This window comes from Carcharhinus amblyrhynchos, chromosome 32 (assembly GCF_965287045.1).
Source record: "Carcharhinus amblyrhynchos chromosome 32, sCarAmb.v2.hapA, whole genome shotgun sequence".
Lineage (NCBI taxonomy): Eukaryota > Metazoa > Chordata > Chondrichthyes > Carcharhiniformes > Carcharhinidae > Carcharhinus > Carcharhinus amblyrhynchos.
Genome location: NC_137355.1, coordinates 19,506,110 through 19,523,125, shown reverse-complemented (window position 1 = coordinate 19,523,125; position 17,016 = coordinate 19,506,110). Strand labels below are relative to the sequence as shown.

The 17,016-nt window shown below is 46.0% G+C and overlaps 1 protein-coding gene across 1 annotated transcript in view; it reads right to left on the bottom strand.

Moving 5' to 3' along the window:
* tubgcp4 (tubulin gamma complex component 4) overlaps positions 1–14,347 on the bottom strand; it is a 38,916-nt gene extending 24,569 nt beyond the window's left edge. Inside the window, exons 1-7 of the mRNA XM_080215990.1 lie at positions 14,158–14,347; positions 12,817–12,945; positions 8,786–8,908; positions 6,163–6,216; positions 5,325–5,381; positions 1,189–1,268; positions 309–513 (exon numbers count right to left, since the gene is read on the bottom strand). Of these exons, the coding sequence (XP_080072116.1) occupies positions 309–513; positions 1,189–1,268; positions 5,325–5,381; positions 6,163–6,216; positions 8,786–8,908; positions 12,817–12,945; positions 14,158–14,235 (726 nt within the window). The 5' untranslated portion in view covers positions 14,236–14,347. The remainder of the gene's footprint in view (positions 1–308; positions 514–1,188; positions 1,269–5,324; positions 5,382–6,162; positions 6,217–8,785; positions 8,909–12,816; positions 12,946–14,157) is intronic.
* Positions 14,348–17,016: the final 2,669 nt, after the last annotated feature.

The window sequence follows — 17,016 nt, the reverse complement described above, 5'->3', positions numbered from 1 at the left end:
GACTCGATGGGCCGAATGGCCAAATTCTGCTCCCAAATCTTATGGTCTTAATACTTGTCTGAAAATTTAGGCTACATGGCTATAGTCATTGCAACACTAAAACTTTAAAGATGTCTTACCTCCTTCTAAAACGCTCTGCTCAACGTGTTGCTGTGACAATCCTCTGAGTGCGGTCCTGACACAGTATTAATCCGTTAAGAAAGAAAGTCATATTCACTCTGAGAATGAGGGTGTGAAGGTTGCCCATCCTTAATTGCCCCTTGAGATAGTTTGGAGTTATTTTTACTCTTGGTGCTTCCTGCCCTTACCAGATCCTGAAGTTCCCGAAGCTGCTTCCCAGTCAAGCCTCTGATTCCCAAATCTTCCTCCTCTTCCTCCTCAGGCTGGGTGCTAACATTGCCAGAAGAAGGCCCCTGCTTGATGAAGAACTCCTCATACTTGTCCAACAATAGCCCATGCAACATCCAGGCAGACAACTGCTTGTACATCACACCATGGCACACTGCGAGGATCCTGTATTGGGACAGAATAATTCATCATCATACTAAAACTTATAACCAACAATTCTTTTTGGCCCTCTATAAGTACCATTACGATCTTCATTCCGTTCAGTGTACCTTGTGTCCTTCCTAAGCTCCCAGTATTAGTTTCTATACTCTCTCACATGTACCTTCTTAACCACTGCACATCAACATATTTGCAACTTTTTCCGATGCTATTATAACAGCGACTACACTTCATAGAATCATAGAAACCGTACTGTGCAGGAGGAGGCCATTCAGCCCAGTCTGCATCGACCACAATCTCATCCAGGCCCTCTCCCGCAACACCACATATTTACCTCTCTAACCTACACAACCCGGGACACTAAGGGACAATTTAGCATGGCACTTTAGCACTTAACCCACGTCTTTTGGACCTTGGGGAGAAACCGGAGCACCTGGAGGAAACCCATGCAGACACGGGGAGAACATGCAAACTCCACACAGACAGACAGTCATCCGAGGCCAGGAATCGAACCCAGGACCCTGGTGTTGTGAGGCAGCAGTGCTAACCATTGTGCCACCGTGTTGACCCTGGGTATTGCCGTGATTATTTTACCAATAATGTTTTGTCTTCAAAAGTTACACGCTACACAATAAGGGGAAATCCTGTGGAACAGACTCAATAAACTGCCACTTGTCTTACTTCTCCAACGCACTGCGCACTGGTGGAAGTCCTCCACAGCTGTGTTTGTGAACAGTCTCCAGAAGCTGGCAGCCATGAATCTAAGGTGGAAAAAGAAAGAATAGTGAAAATCAACCTACCTAACGCCTCAGTAACCATCAAATCACAGTACTGCACAAAAGTTAATGTTACTATAAAAATACTGCATTTCATTTTTAGAGATGTCATTTAATTCTCCCTTCCACCCTTCGCTTGTTAGGTTACACAGAGAACAGCAGCCCTCTTCTAACACTTCTGATGACAACAGCACAGCTTTTGAATATCAGCATCATAAGGTTAAGACATCATATTTAGCTTGATCCTATCATCATCTATGCATGTTCATAGAATCCCTACAGTGCAGGAGGCAATTCGGCCCATTGAGTCTGCACCAACTCTCCGACACAGCATCCTACTCAGGCCCTATCTCCGTAATCCTATGGGCAGCACAGTGATTAGCACTGGTTTGATTCCAGTCTCCGGCCACTGTCTGCATGGAATTTGCACGTTCTCCCCGTGTCTGCGTGGGTTTCCTCCGGATGCTCCGGTTTCTTCCCACAGTCCAAAAGGCAAGCTGGTTAGGTGCATTGGCCATGCTCAAAATTCTCCCTCGGTGTGCCCAAACAGGAACCAGAGCGTAGCGACTTGGGGATTTTCACAGTAACTTCATTGCAGTGTTAATGTAAGCCTATGTGGCACTATTAATAAACCTAAACTTATTTCCCCTGCTAATCCCTCTAACCTGCACATCTTGGTACACAAAGGGGCAATTTAGCATGTTCAATCTACCTTAGCTGCACATCTTGGAACTGTAGGAAGAAACCAGAGTGTCTGGAGGAAACCCATGCAGACACAGGGAGAATGTGCAAACACCACACACACACTGACACGAGGCTGGATTCGAACCCAGGTCCCTGGCACTGTAAAGCAGCAGTGCTAACCCTCTGCACACCACCTGAGGCCGAAATTGAACTCAGGTCCTTGGTGCTTTGCCCAATATGTAGATGTGGGGTAAATATGGAGGGTTGCGCGGATAGGGCCTGGGTAAGGTGTTCTGTGAGAGAGTCAGCACAGTCTGATACTGCACTGGAGGAATTCTATTATTTTAAAACTAAATTAGAGGCAAGGAGAAAAACTGCACAACTGCAAAAGTCAACTTTATAGCAATGAGGATGCTTCTATCCAGAATTTAACAGGCAAAGAGTATTTGACCTTGAACTAAATATTAATTTGTTGGGATATAGTCTGGGAGACAAGATTTATAGAATTTCATTTCTTTTTGATATCTCCATATCATTTATCATATTTAATAACCATGAAGCCTTTCATATTGAAGAAACTTAACATAAATTCTTTTTGAAAATGAATGTTTCTCATCTCTCACTCACTCCCCTGATGTTTTGTGCGAATTATATGCTGGCTGCCTCTCCAGAGAAGACATTTTGTCTGAATTGCCCATATAATTTTCCAAGACTATTCCCCAAGTTCTAAAATGACGTACTCTGCAGAAAAATCCATCCATTTACAACTCCTCAAACCCTCCCAGTAACTTCTCACAAGCTGCCAGTTCAATCTTTTTTCAAGAGTGGAAAACTTCAATAATCCACAATGAATGATCTTAGATGTTCCTTTAATCGGTTCAAAAAAAAGGAACTGGAATTTACATAATACTTTTCCCTACCTCAGGACATCTAGAATTGCTTTTCTGTTAATGAAGTACTCTTTTAGAATTACACTGATGTAACGAGGGGGAAATATGGCAACCAATTTGCACACAGCAATATCCCAAGACCAACAATGTGACAATGATCAAACAGTCTGCTTTATACTAATATACCACAGTGGTTAGCACTGCTGCTTCACAGCGCCAGGGACCCGGGTTTGAAGTGGGCTGCCAGGGATCCAGGTTTGATTACGGCTCTGTCGGAGAGTCAGTGCAGACCTGATAGGCCAAACAGCCTCCTTCTGCACTGTAGGAATTCTAAGTAACAGCGGAGGAGCGCTCCCCAAAGTTCTTGCTAGAGCAGTGTGGTGGCACAGTGGTCAGCACTGCTGCCTCACAGCGCCAGGGACCCAGGTTTAATTTCCAGCTTGGGTCACTGTCTGTGTGGAGTCTGCACGCTCTCCCCATGTCTGTGTGGGTTTCCTCAGGGTGCTCCGGTTTCCTCCCATAGTCTGAAAGACGTGCTGGTTAGGTGCATTGACCCGAACAGACGCTAGACTGTTGCGACTAGGGGAATTTCACAGTAACTTCATTGCAGTGTTAATGTAAGCCTTACTTGTGACTAATAAATAAACTTTAAAGTTGATGGAGAGATAATTATTAAAGTTTTAAAGCTTAAACTTTTATTAGTGTCACAAGTAGGCTTACATTAACACTGCATTGAAGTTACTGTGAAAATTCCCCACTCGCTATGCTCAGGTGCCTGTTCAGGTTCACTGAGGGAGAATTTAGCATGGCCAATGCACCTAACCAGCACATCTTTCAGAGGAAACCCACACAGAGACAGGGAGAACGTGCAGACTCTGCACAGGCAGTGACCCAAGCCAGGAATCGAACTTGGGTCCCTGGCGCTGTGAGGCAGCAGTGCCAACCATTGTGCCACTGCACCACCCTAGCAAGAACTCTGGAGAGCACTCCTCTGCTCTTACTCAGAATTCCTACAGTGCAGAAGGAGGCCATCCGGCCCATCAGGTCTGCACTGACTCTTTAACAGAGCATGTTTCCCAGGCCCACACCCCCGCCTCTCATTGTAACCCCGTACATTTACCCTGGTATAGGACACAAGTTCTTTATTGTCCACCCAAGATGCCAGCCTCTTAAAGGAATTTTGTTTTTTAATTCATTCATGGAACGTGGGTGTCACTGGCTAGGCCAAAATTTAATTGCCCAACCCTAATTGCCCTCAAGCAGGTAGTGGTCAGCTACCTTCCTGAACCGTTGCAGTCCAAATGGTGTGGGTACACCCACAGTGCTGTTAGGAAGCAAGTTCCAGGATTTTGACCCAGCGACAGTGAAGGAACGGCTGATGTATTTCCAAGTTGGGACGGTATGTAGCTTCGAGGGGAGCTAGAAGGTGGTGGCATTTCCATTCACCTGTTGCCCTTGTCCTTCTAGGTGATAGAGGTTGCAGGTTTGGAAGGTGCCGTTGAAGAAGCCTAGGTGGGTTGCTGCAATACATCTTTCGGATGGTACACAAGGCTGTCAATGTGTTGGTACACCCACAGTGCTGTTAGAATCATAGAATTCTAGAATCCCTGCAGCGCAGAAGGAGGTCCATCGAGTCTGCACCAACAGCAATCTCACCCAGGCTCTATCCTCGTAACCCCAGGTATTTATCCTGCTAACCCCCCTGACACTAGTGGGCAATTTAGCATGGCCAGTCCATCTAACCAGCACATCTTTGGAGTGTGGGAGGAAATAGGAGCACCCGGAGGAAACCCACGCAGACACGGGGAGAAGGTGCAAACTTCACACAGACGGTGACCTAGGGCAGAATTGAACCTGAGTCCCTGGCACTGTGAGGCAGCAGTGCTAACCACTGTGCCACCTTGCCGCTCTACGGCAATCTTAGGGAGGGAATTCCAGGATTTTGACTCAAAACAGTGAAGGGGTGGCAATATATTTTCCCTTAAGCGTAGGCAACGGCCTAGTGATATTATTGCTAGATCAATCCAGAAACTCAGCTAATGTTCTGGGGGAGCCAGGTTCAAATCCCGCCACAGCAGATGGTGGAATTTGAATTCAATAAAAAATATCTGGAATTAAGAATCTACTGATGACCATGAAACCATTGTTGATTGTTGGGAAAACCCATCTGGGTCACTAATGTCCTTTAGGGAAGGAAATCTGCTGTTCTTACCCGATCTGGCCTACATGTGACTCTAGAGCCACAGCAATGTGGTTGACTCTCAAATGCCTTCCAAGGGCAACTAGGGATGGGCAATAAATGCTGGCCAGCCAGCGACGCCCTCGCAATCATAAAACCATACCAAGATGACAAGTTGATGCCAGGGAATAGGTGCCACAAGGGAAAGACAGGCAGTCTATTCTGCGAACACTAATCGTCCAGGCGACAACTTAGGTCCTAAATATCACTCTTAAAACCAGCACTTACCTTTTGAGATTTAATTTGTTCAACCACTACCATAACAGATGGGAACAGCAGCTGAAACTGAGAACAGAAATAAACTGTTAGGTAATGAAGAGAAGTCAATATTGTATCAGGACATCTTGTCTCAGTAAACCTGCCTAGCCTGACAGGGTTAATAGTTCCTATTGCAATTATCTGCAAATATCAGATACAAAATAAGATTGGACAGTCTCAGCCCAATCCCTTATAGAAAAGGGCTACAATTCTGGAATATTCTTCAGAAACAACTATCAAAGAAGCCTACAGTACGGAAGGAGGCCATTCGACCCATCGAGTCTGCACCGGCCACAGCCCCGTGCATTTGCCCTAGCTAGTCCCCTGACACAAAGGGTTAATTTAGCATGGCCAAACCACCTAACCTGGACTTCTTTGGAGTGTGGGAGGAAACCGGAGCACCCGGAGTAAACTCACGCAGACAGAGGAGAATGTGCAAACTCCGTACAGGCAGTGACCTAAGGTTGGGAATCGAACCCTGGTCCCTGGCAGCAGTGCTAACTACTGTGTCACCATGCTGCCCATCCTGGAATACATTGCGGAAGTAGAATAAATATTTCTTTATTAGTAAGTCCTGATCAGAATAACATTATATTAAAGTCTTCCACACGATACTTGAGGATTCTCCAGAACCGGCTCAAGGGGCTGAATGGCCTCTTAGTAATTCCTGTGTCCCTAGCCAAGTGCCCAGTCCACTGCCCTTGGTTTACAGACAGTCCAGTCAGGAAGCTTGCCTTATTGCTAGAGGTAAAGGCCATTCAGTCACATTTCACTACTGGACCAGCTTGAACGTACGATACAGGCTTACCTGGTCCAAGGAGTAGTTGACATGAGAGATGGAGAGGTGTGGGTCTGCCAAGAACTGTAAATAGATACAAAAAGAATTATAATATCTTACATGCACATTAGAATTCTTTACGAAAATGCTTACAAAACATCAATACTCAGTTCTTTGTCTACAGGAAACTTTGCCATGCAGGAGGTACGGTGGCACAGTGGATAGCACTGCTGTCTCACAGCTCCAAGGACCTGAGTTCGATTCCAGCCTCGGGTCACTGTCTATGTGGGGTTTGCATGTTCTCCCCAAGTCTGCAAGGGTTTCCTCTCGGTGCTCCGCTTTCCTCCCACAGTCCAAAGATGAGCTGTGAGGCAGCAGTGCTAACCTAAAGGTGGTTTAGGGTCACTAAGTTATTCCTTACTGTCCCAGACAAACACGGGAAGAACGTGCAAACTCCGCACAGACAATCACCTGAGGCCAGAATTGAACCCAGGGCCCTGGCGCTGTGAGGCAATTTTGCTAACCACTGTGTCACTGTGCTGTGCTTATTATGCACAGCATGTTTCCATGAGCAGTAGTGAGAAACAGAATCATATAAAACCCTGCAGTGCAGAAGGCGGCCATTCGTCCCATCACATCTCCGCACCAACATCAATCCTACCCAGGCCCTATCCCGTAACCCCATGTATTTACCCTGCTAATCCCCCAACACTGAGGGAGAATTTAGCATGGCCAATGAACCTGACCTGCATATCTTTGGGGTGTGGGAGGAAACCGGAGCACCCGAAGGAAATCCACACAGACACAGACAGAATGTGCAAACTCTGCACAGTGACTGGTGGCTGGAATCGAACCCGGATCCCTGGCACTGTGAGGCAGCAGTACTAACCATTGTGCCATGGTGCTGCCCAGTAGTGTCCCTGCCTCTGAGCCATAAGCTCTGGATTTGAGTCCCACACCAGGACTTAATGGCCAAGGAAAGTGCATTCGCAGTACAGCCAACCGGTTGATTATCAACCTACATAATTGTTCCAATACATGGCAATTGCAGACAGCAAGAGCAGGAGGGGCTCCTGATCAGTCACCCTTGACACCTCTCAAGCTCCAAATGTTTGGCGACAGACTAGCAACCTGTTCCAAGGAATTACTGGCACAGAAACAGATGAAAGTCTGCCTTGTGCACCTTCAAGTGTGGGAAGAGAAACAACAACAACATGTGAAAAATACTTTCTTGGTTATGAAGAGTTTTAGAATGTTCGGAGTTGGTGAACTTGGGAAAAACACTTTCTAAATGCAAGTTATTGCTTTCTGTACCAGCTTATCTCCTTTGAAGTACAGAAGGGCATTGGACACATGGTTCATGGTCACTGCTTTTAATCACATTTGGAGGTCAGAGGGGGAAATTCCCCATGTTCTCTCATTCCCTGAATTGGCATCTTGCAGATTACCGGTGGTTAGGAACATTGGGGGTTCCCCATTTCACTGTGACTGTATGCGACAGGCACGATAGAACACAGAATCCTACAGTGCAGAAGAGGCTCTTTGGCCTATTGAGTCTGCACTGATGCACAAATTGATAGTCAACATCTTTTCCCAAAGGTAGTGGAGTCTAAAACTAGAGGGCATGGGTTTAAGGCGAAAGGGGAGAGATACAGAAGGGTCCAGAGGGGCAATTTTTTCAGAGAGAGGGTGGTGAGTGTCTGGAACGAGCTGCCAAAGGTAGTAGTAGAGGCAGGTACAATTTTGTCTTTTAAAAAGTTACATGGGTAAGATGGGTATAGAGGGATATGGGTTAAAAAAAAAGGCGGCATGGATGTGTTGGGCCAAAGGGCTAGTTTCCATGCTATAAGACTCTATGACCTGCCCACCTAATCGCACTTGCCAGCACTTGGCCCATGGCCTTGAATATTATGGCATGCCAAGTACTCATCCAGGTACTTTTTAAAGGATGTGAGGCATCCCACTGCTATTTGCCTGTTGTCATCTTCATATGTTCAGGCACCTAAAAGCATGCCATATGTTTTGAAACTGAGTGATGTTGGTTGAGGTAGAATGTTGGCCAGGACACCAGTAGATCGCCATGCTGTTCTTTAAGTAGCACCTCAGGATCTTTACCAGCCACTGGAAGCATCAGACCAGGCTTCAGATTGAGAAAACAAAGAAAGCAGCATTCTATTGCTGGTTAAAAGCAAATGACTGCAGATACTGGAGTCTGAAACAAAAACAGAAAATGCTGGAAAATATCAGCAGGTCTGACAGCATCTGAGGGGAGAGAATAGAATCAACATTGCGAGCGTGGAAGACCAGTCATCCAGGCTCAATGTGTTAGCTCTATTCTCTCTCCACAGATGTTAACGTTTTGGATGACCCTGATGAAGGGTTATCCTGACTCGAAACATTGGCTCTATTCTCTCTCCTTAGATGCTGCCTGACTTGCTGAGATTTTCCAGCATTTTGTGTTTTTGTTGCATTGCTGGCTGTTCTCCCACAGTTCAATTGCCCACATTTGATCAAACCTGACATCCTTTTTTTGAAATATTATTAACACTGAGTTTTTTTTCCCCCCTGCAAGTTATAGTGAAGTAGTTTAAACATCTCATATTGAGTATTCTCACAACATTACCATGCAGGCTGAGAGAGGACAGTTCATTACCTCCTGCTCGAGATCAAGTAGAGACTGTCTGTAGGGCTGCAGCATGGAATCTAGTCCAGTACAAAAGGCTCGAAGATAAATCCCATGTAGTCCGGCCTGGCCCTGCTGGGAAGGGTGGCACTCCTGTAACACAAGACTCAGCGCATGAGAGAAATCAGTGCAAGATTAGATTGGAGGAAGGGAAAGGGGTAAAAAGGATGTGGGAAATGTGGCTGGAACCACTTTATCCTATCGAGGGTAAAAGCCGACATGGTTTGATTTGATTTGTTTTATTACTGTCACATGTATTAACATAGTGAAAAGTATTGTTTCTTGTGCGCTATACAATCAAAGCATACTATTAATAGAGAAGGAGAGAGAGTGCAGAATGTGGTGTTACAGTTATAGCTAGGGTTATGATTTGACTTATTGTCACATGTTAACATAGTGAAAAGTATTTTTTCTTGTGCGCTATACAGACAAAACATACCATTCATACAGAAGGAAACAGTCATAGCTAGGACGTAGAGTAAGATCAACTTAATGCAAGGTAAGTCCATTCAAAAGTCTGACAGCAGCAGGGAAGAAGCTGTTCTTGAGTCGGTCTGTAAGTGACCTCAGACTTTTGGATCTTTTTCCTCTTGGAAGAAGGTGGAAGAGAGAATTGTCGGGGTGCGTGGGGTCCTTAATTATGCTGGCTGCTTTGCCGAGGCAGAGGGAAGTGTTGACAGAGACAATGGATGGGTTGGGTTGAGTGGCCTGTTTGTACATTATCTAAAAATGCCCACATTTTTCCTTCCTACTGTGTTCAAATGTTTCTCTGCCATACACAACGGAGCTTCTATTTATTGTGCCAATTACAAAGTTAGGAAATCCGCACGAGCGCATCCACTTTCTGCTATTTAAATGCCTCATCTCAGAATGTGTCATCCATAACGCAATGTTATAAAATAATTGGCAACAGTTGAATTTGCTGACTGCGTATACCATAATTTACCCTTTACAATCTTGTTGTTTAATTCTAAACATGAAGCCAATGCCTAAAATGAATTTCATTAGAATCTCATCACTTATAATGCAGAACTCGTAATAACTCCTATGTCTCTATAATAATGCTGCTGACATAATAGCTAATGGATTTCTGAATAACACCGGAGTTTTTTGTCTCTAATAATAAGTTCAGAAGATCTTGCCAAGAGAAAGATTAAATGAAAAACAGAGTGACGAAGATGAAATACAGAAAGGTGTAAAAAGGGTCTGATGTGGTCTCGAAATAGAAACAGTGAATTTTTTTTTGTTATTCATTTGTGGGACAGGGGCATCGCTGGCTGGCCAGTATTTTTGCCCACCCCTAGTTGCCCTTGAGAAGGTGGTGGTGAGCTACTTTCTTGATACAACTGAGTGTCTCACTTGGCCATTTCAGAGGGCAGTTGAGTGTCAACCACATTGCTGTGGCTCTGGAGTCACATGTAGGCCAGAGCGGGTAAGGACGGCAGATTTCCTTCCCTAAAAGACATTAGCGAACCAGATGGGCTTTTCCCGACAATCAACAATGGTTTCATGGTCATCAGTAGGTTCTTAATTCCAGATAAACCGAGTTGTACTGGAACTTCTTCACCCAAAGGGTTGTGAATCTGTGGAATTCCCTGCCCAGTGAAATAGTTGAGGCTCCCTCGTTGAATGTTTTTAACACAACAATGGATAGATTTTTGAAGGAATTAAGGGTTATGGTGAGTGGGCGGGTAAGTGATGCTGAGTCCACAAAAAGACCAGCCATGATCTTGTTGATGGTGGTGCAGGTTCAAGGGGCCAGATTCCTGCTCCTAGTTCTTATGTTCTTAAATTCCACCATCTGCCATGTGGGTTTTGAACCCGAGTCCCCAGGACATTAGGTGAGTTTCTGGATTAACAGTCCAGCAATAATACCACTGGACCATTGCCTCCCCAGGCAATGTTAAAGTAAGGAACTAATGCTGAAGTTGTACCAAGACACTGGGGAAGCGATTGATTGGAATAATGGATGCCATTCTGGGCATGCAGGAATATCACAAGAAAAGGGCAATGAACACTGATGCCACGAAACTTGAATGCTAGCGTGGAATCAATGGGTCAAATGGTCTCTGCTGCTTATTCCATTTAATCTTCTGTTATGTTTATGAAGAGTAGCTTGAAATATTAAGGCTTTAGACTCCGGAAGAAGCAAGATTAAAACAGGGTCAACACTATAAAAAGGTTTTTCAAGGATGAATAGAGATGGATTATTTATATCGATAATAAGGGATCAAATTGAACATCATCCCCAGAATGAGAAGGGGATATTTAAAAGAAATGCTTTCTCACGAGCACAGATTTTCTTTAGATCACAAGTGGCTATTGATGTAACCTCAACATCATTTAAATGGAAATTAGATAAGTATTCTGAAAAGAAAAAGTACGGAGATAGGAGAAGGGGAATGAGACGAGCCAACTCCGGTTAAAGAGCCACAATAAGATTGGACACAATGGCATTTTATCTGTGCTTAGCTTCGAGGATTACATTGCATAAGCTTCAAAACTTAACTCTTATTTTGCATGTTACAACTGAAATAACTGGAGATGACTCAATGTGGCTCCAACAAGAAGGTTTTATTAAGCTATAATAACTATTTACACTCAAAGGGTCTGACAGATACACAGGTATACTCCCTTCTTCTCCCTGGCTCCAACTGAGGTCCTCCCAGACCTAGGACCCCCATCCTCACTCCTGATTGATCCGACTTCCCATGCCTCCACTCTGATCACGTGGTCCACAAAGGATCTCTCCTTAAAGGGGCCATGTTACCACAATAACAATACTGCCCAATACCATCACTCTGATGTCAGTTGCTCTGATGTCTCAGCCAGCCAGAGGAGCTCAACTATTCAGGTCAGGAGAGTGCCAATTAAATCCAGTCAGCCTTAGGTAGTTAATCTCACCAGATCTGCACCTACAATCTGTCTCAGCACCCCCTAGATGAGGAAAGCAAAACATTGCTGGCTCCTGTTCCTAAGCTATTACAAGAATAACAGAAGAGACTGGAGTACAGGAAAGAGCTAGAGAATCTGGTGAACTGGTGCATCAACAATAATCTGTCCCTCAATGTCAGAAGAAAACGAAGGAGATTGCCATCGACTTCAAGAAGTGTAGTGGAGGACACGTCCCTGTCTACATCAATGGGGACGAAGTGGAAATGGTCGAGAGCTTCAAGTTTCTAGGTATTCAGATCACCAACAAACTGTCCTGGTCCCTCCACGCTGATGCTGCAATTAAGAAAGCTCACCAACTCCTCTAGTTTCTCAGGAGGCTGAGGAAACTTGGCATGTCCGCTACAACTCTCACCATTTTTTACAGATGCATCATATAAAGCATCCTTTCCGGATGCATTACAGCTTGGTACGGTTCCTACTCTGCCCAAGACATCAAGAAACTACAAAGGATCATGAACGAAGCCCAGTCCATCCTGCAAACCAGCCTCCCATCCATCGACTCTTGTCCACACTTCCTGCTGCCTCGGAAAAGCAGCCAGCATAATCAAGGACCCCACACACCCAGGACATTCTCTCTTCCACCAGAAAAAGATACAAAAGTCTGAGCTCACGCACCAACCGGCTCAAGAACACTTCTCTTCTGCTGCTGTCAGACTTTTGAATGGGCCTATCATATATTAAACAGAGCTTTCTCTACACTCTAACTATGACTGTAACACTATATTCTGCACTCTCCCCTTTCCTTCTCTATGAACGCTATGCTTTGTCTGTATAACGTGCAAGAAACAATACTTTTCACTGTATGCTAATACGTGACAATAATAAATCAAACCAAACCCAAAGGTTCCTTATGCACTTAAAGGGGTCATGTAGGAAAGGGAATGAGATTGATTTTGATGCCTTCCAGCTTTCACACATCCTGCTGACAATCGTTATTCAGACTCACGTGAATAAACAGCAGTCGTTGTGAAGTTTATCATAAGCGTCAGAGTCTTCAGAAGGGCAAAGCAAAGGGCGAGAGGAAGCCCTCTCAGCACAGAACCTACCTGCTGTTGCACATGTCCTGTGTATTGTTCGATGAACTCTGTAAAGCGAATATAGTCAGTGCCTAACTTGCACAGCCGATTTAAAACACTTGTCTCACTGGGATGAAGAAACGGCAGATCCTGGGATACCTAGAACAGAGACAATATGGAGATAAAAGAAAAATACTGCGGATGCTGGAATCTGAAACAAAAACAGAAAATGCTGGAAAATCTCAGCAGGTTTGACAGCATCTGTGGGGAGATGTTGAGTCTGAGTACTGATGTAGGATCATCCAGACTCAAAGTCTTGGCTCTATTCTCTCCCATCAGATGCTGTCAGTCCTCCCGATATTTTCAAGCATTTTCTGTTTTAAAAACAACACTGTTACGGCAACTTATCCCATTAACAGAGAATGCTCAAATTGGTTTGCATTAAAGAGAAAGATTAAGTCACTTACTTCTCAAGGCCTATAACATATGACCAAGATTAAAGCTTGTGTAGCGCAGACATCAAAATTAATAGCTCTGAATGATGCACAAAGCTCACAAATGTGGAGATGTCAGCGTTGGACTGGGGTAAACACAGTAAGAAGTCTCACAACACCGGGTTAAAGTCCAACCTGTTTATTTGATAGTAAACCCACAAGCTTTCGGGGTTTGCCCCTTCATCAGGTGAGTGGAGAGTTCTGGTCTGGAAGGGGGGAACACGTTCTAAGGGGGGGGGAGATGGCAATTCCAGGTAGGCGCATAGTGGGCAGGTCCGGTGAAGGTGGGGAGGGAGAGGGGGAAGGGGAGGGCAGGTCCTGAGAGGAGGGGGGGCAAATGCTGGGGGCGGGGGGGGCCGGGAGGGCACGTCCGGGGAAAGGAGGGGGGTGGGGGGGAGGGCACGTCCGGGGAAAGGAGGGGGGTGGGGGGGAGGGCACGTCCGGGGAAAGGAGGGGGGTGGGGGGGAGGGCACGTCCGGGGAAAGGAGGGGGGTGGGGGGGAGGGCACGTCCGGGGAAAGGAGGGGGGCACGTCCAGGGTGGGGAGGGGGGTGGCACGTGCGGGGGGGGGGGGGGGGTGTTGGGCTTGGGGTGGGGGGGCAGGTCCGGGGGGTGGGGGGGGGGGCAGGTCCGGGGGGTGGGGGGGGGGGAGGTCCGGGGGGTGGGTGGGGGGCAGGTCCGGGGAAGGGGGGGCAGATTTTTAATCACTGTTGGGGTAAGTGTTGGGCTGTTAACGATGATCAGAATAGCCTCTGCTCCCTCAGGGTGGTTAAGACAGAAATTCCTGAGGAGCAGTTAGATGTGCAATGGTATTTTTCTCTCTCTGAGGATAAAGCCAGGCCTCTCGGTTGCCATGGTGCTGCAGGCTCTCCGCTCACCTGCAGGCCGCTGCGCTTGTTCCAGCTGAAGATGCTGCCCGGGTACCCGCTCAGAGCCAGCAGCAGCTCGTGGATCATCTCCGTTGCCCTCCTGCCGGCCCAGCTGCACGGCGGCCGCTCTCACGCTGCGAATAAAAACAAAAACAAGCGCCTTCCATTTACCGCCTTTCCGTCATTGGGGCGCCTTGGATCGCCGCCATGTTTGAGACGGGCAGTCGGGGGATCAAAATGGCAAAGCCAGTCGCCGCCATGTTTGTTGCTGGCGTGTCATCCGCGCACCATCTTTGATGCTGGCACGAACGTACAGGCACAGTCTGAAGCTGCCGCCATCTTTTTTGCTGGCCTGAGTGCTCACAAACTCCAAATCAGGGTTGCCCCAATACAAATTACTAGCCGTTTGATTGGCTGCATTGACACTGTGTTAGCCACACTTTTTTCAATATTCATTCATGGGATGTCGGCCTTGCTGGCAACATCAGCATTTATTACCCATTCCTAATTGTCCTTTAGTCACTTTCTTGAACCGCTGTAGACAATGTAGGTACACCCAGAGTGCCAGTTAGGGTTGTTTTAGGGTTTTGACCCAGTGATATAGCGAAGGACATAGATGCAAGTCAGGGTAGTATGTGGCTTGGAGGAGAACTTGCAGATGGTGGTGTTCCCATACACCTCATGCTCTTCTTCTAGGTGCTGGAGGTCACAGGTTTGGAAGGTGCTGTCGAATGCAGGGTGACCATCTGTCAGGCAACAATTAAAGAACAAACACCTTTCAGGGTGGCACAGTGGTTAGCACTGCTGCCTCACAGCACCAGGGATCGAGTTCGATTCCCAGCTTGGGTCGCTGTCTGTATGGAGTTTGCACGTTCTCCCCGTGTCTGCGTGGGTTTCTTCCGGGTGCTCCGGTTTCCTCCCACTGTCTGAAAGACATGCTGGTTAGGGTGCATTGGCCATGCTAAATTCTCACTCAGTGTACCTAAACAGGCGCCAGAGTGTGGCGACTAGGGAATTTTCACAGTAACTTCATTGCAGTGTTAATGTAAACCTGCTTGTGACACTAATATATAAACTTTAACATCAAGGGTGCATTACAGGTTTCGGTTCCAGCCTGGGAACAAACAACCCGGGACAAGGGATGACCGCTTTAGTTATGGGACAAAACCTGGGAGGGTTGGTCACCTTAGTTGAAGGAATGTTAGTCTGAGCAAACGCCTGACACACAATCCAGATAAATGTGTTTCACAGATATGTGTATTTAATCAATTAACATCCACCACTATTCAGTGACCAAATGGGTAATACAGCCACACTTGCACTCTCTATTCAAGGTTGTGAATGTAGCCCAGTCCATCACACAAATCAGTCTCCCATCCATTGACTCTGTCTACACTTCCTGCTGACTCAGCAAAGCAGCCAACATAATCAAGGACCCCACGCACCCCGGACATTCTCTCTTCCACCTCCTTCCATCGGGAAAAAGATACAAAAGTCTGAGGTCCCGTACCAACCGACTCAAGAACAGCTTCTTCCCTGCTGCTGTCAGACTTGAATGGACTTACCTTGCATTAAGTTGATCTTTCTCTACACCCTATCTATGACTGTGACGCTACATTCTGCACTCTCTCCTTTCCTTCTCTATGAATGGTATGTTTTGTCAGTATAGCGCGCAAGAAACAATACTTTTCACTATACGAATGTGATAATAATAAACCAAATCAAAAATCAAATCAAATCCAATAAATTAAAAGGAGGGTTAACATTCATACATGTGCTTGATGCAAATGGAAATATTAAGATTGCATGACTCAATGGCAGTGTCTTAACTTTGCACTCATGTGGCAGTTAACTAGCCTATTGGCAATACAAATCTATACTGACTAAACTCTTTAATTAGAGAAAATAATTAAAATAAGACCAACAGAATTATAAACCATACTTTATTCTACCATTTTATTTACTTATTAGCGTCACAAGTCAGCTTACATTAACACTGGAATGAAGTTACAGTGAAAATCCCCTAGTTGCGTCCGCTTGGGTACACTGAGGAAGAATTTAGCATGGCCAATACACCTAACCTGCACATCCATGGAGTGTGGGAGGAAACCAGAGCATCTGGAGGAAACCCACGCAGACACAGGGAGAATGTGCAGACTCCACATAGACAGTGACCCAAGTCAAGAATCAAACCCGGGTCCCTGCCGCTGTGAGGCAGCAGTGCTCACCACTGTGCCACCGTATATGTTGAGATGGAGTTTGCAGTTCAACTGGAATGCTTTATAACCATCCACAGAGTCATCTTGCTGAAGGAAAGTTCTGGCTGCAGTTCCAGGCCAGTGAGAAAGTGCCATGAATGAGGTAACTATGATGTAAAGTAAAGTTAAAGTTTGTTTATCAGTCACAAGTGGGCTTATATTAACACTGCAATGAAGTTACCGTGGAAATCCACTAGTTGGCACACTCTGGCATCTGTTTGGATACATTGAGGGAGAATTTAGCACGGCCGGTACATCTAACCTTTACATCTTTGGAGTGTGGGAGGAAACTGGAGCATCCGGAGGAAACCCACACAGACACGGGGAGAATGTGCAGACTCCACATAGACAGTGACCCAAGCTGGGAATCGAACCCAGATCCCTGCCGCTCTGAGACAGCAGTGCTAATCACTGCACCACTGTACACAGACCCACACATGCACATCACACACAGCTGACCCGGCAACAGCAACATCCATTAATAGTGCATATAATCCACAGCACAAACAGACAATCTAGCTCAATTTGGTCCATGCAAGGGTGTATTCTCTACGTGAGCTCTTCCCACTCTGACCTCTATTCCCCCAACTGGCCTTCCACCTCATATATG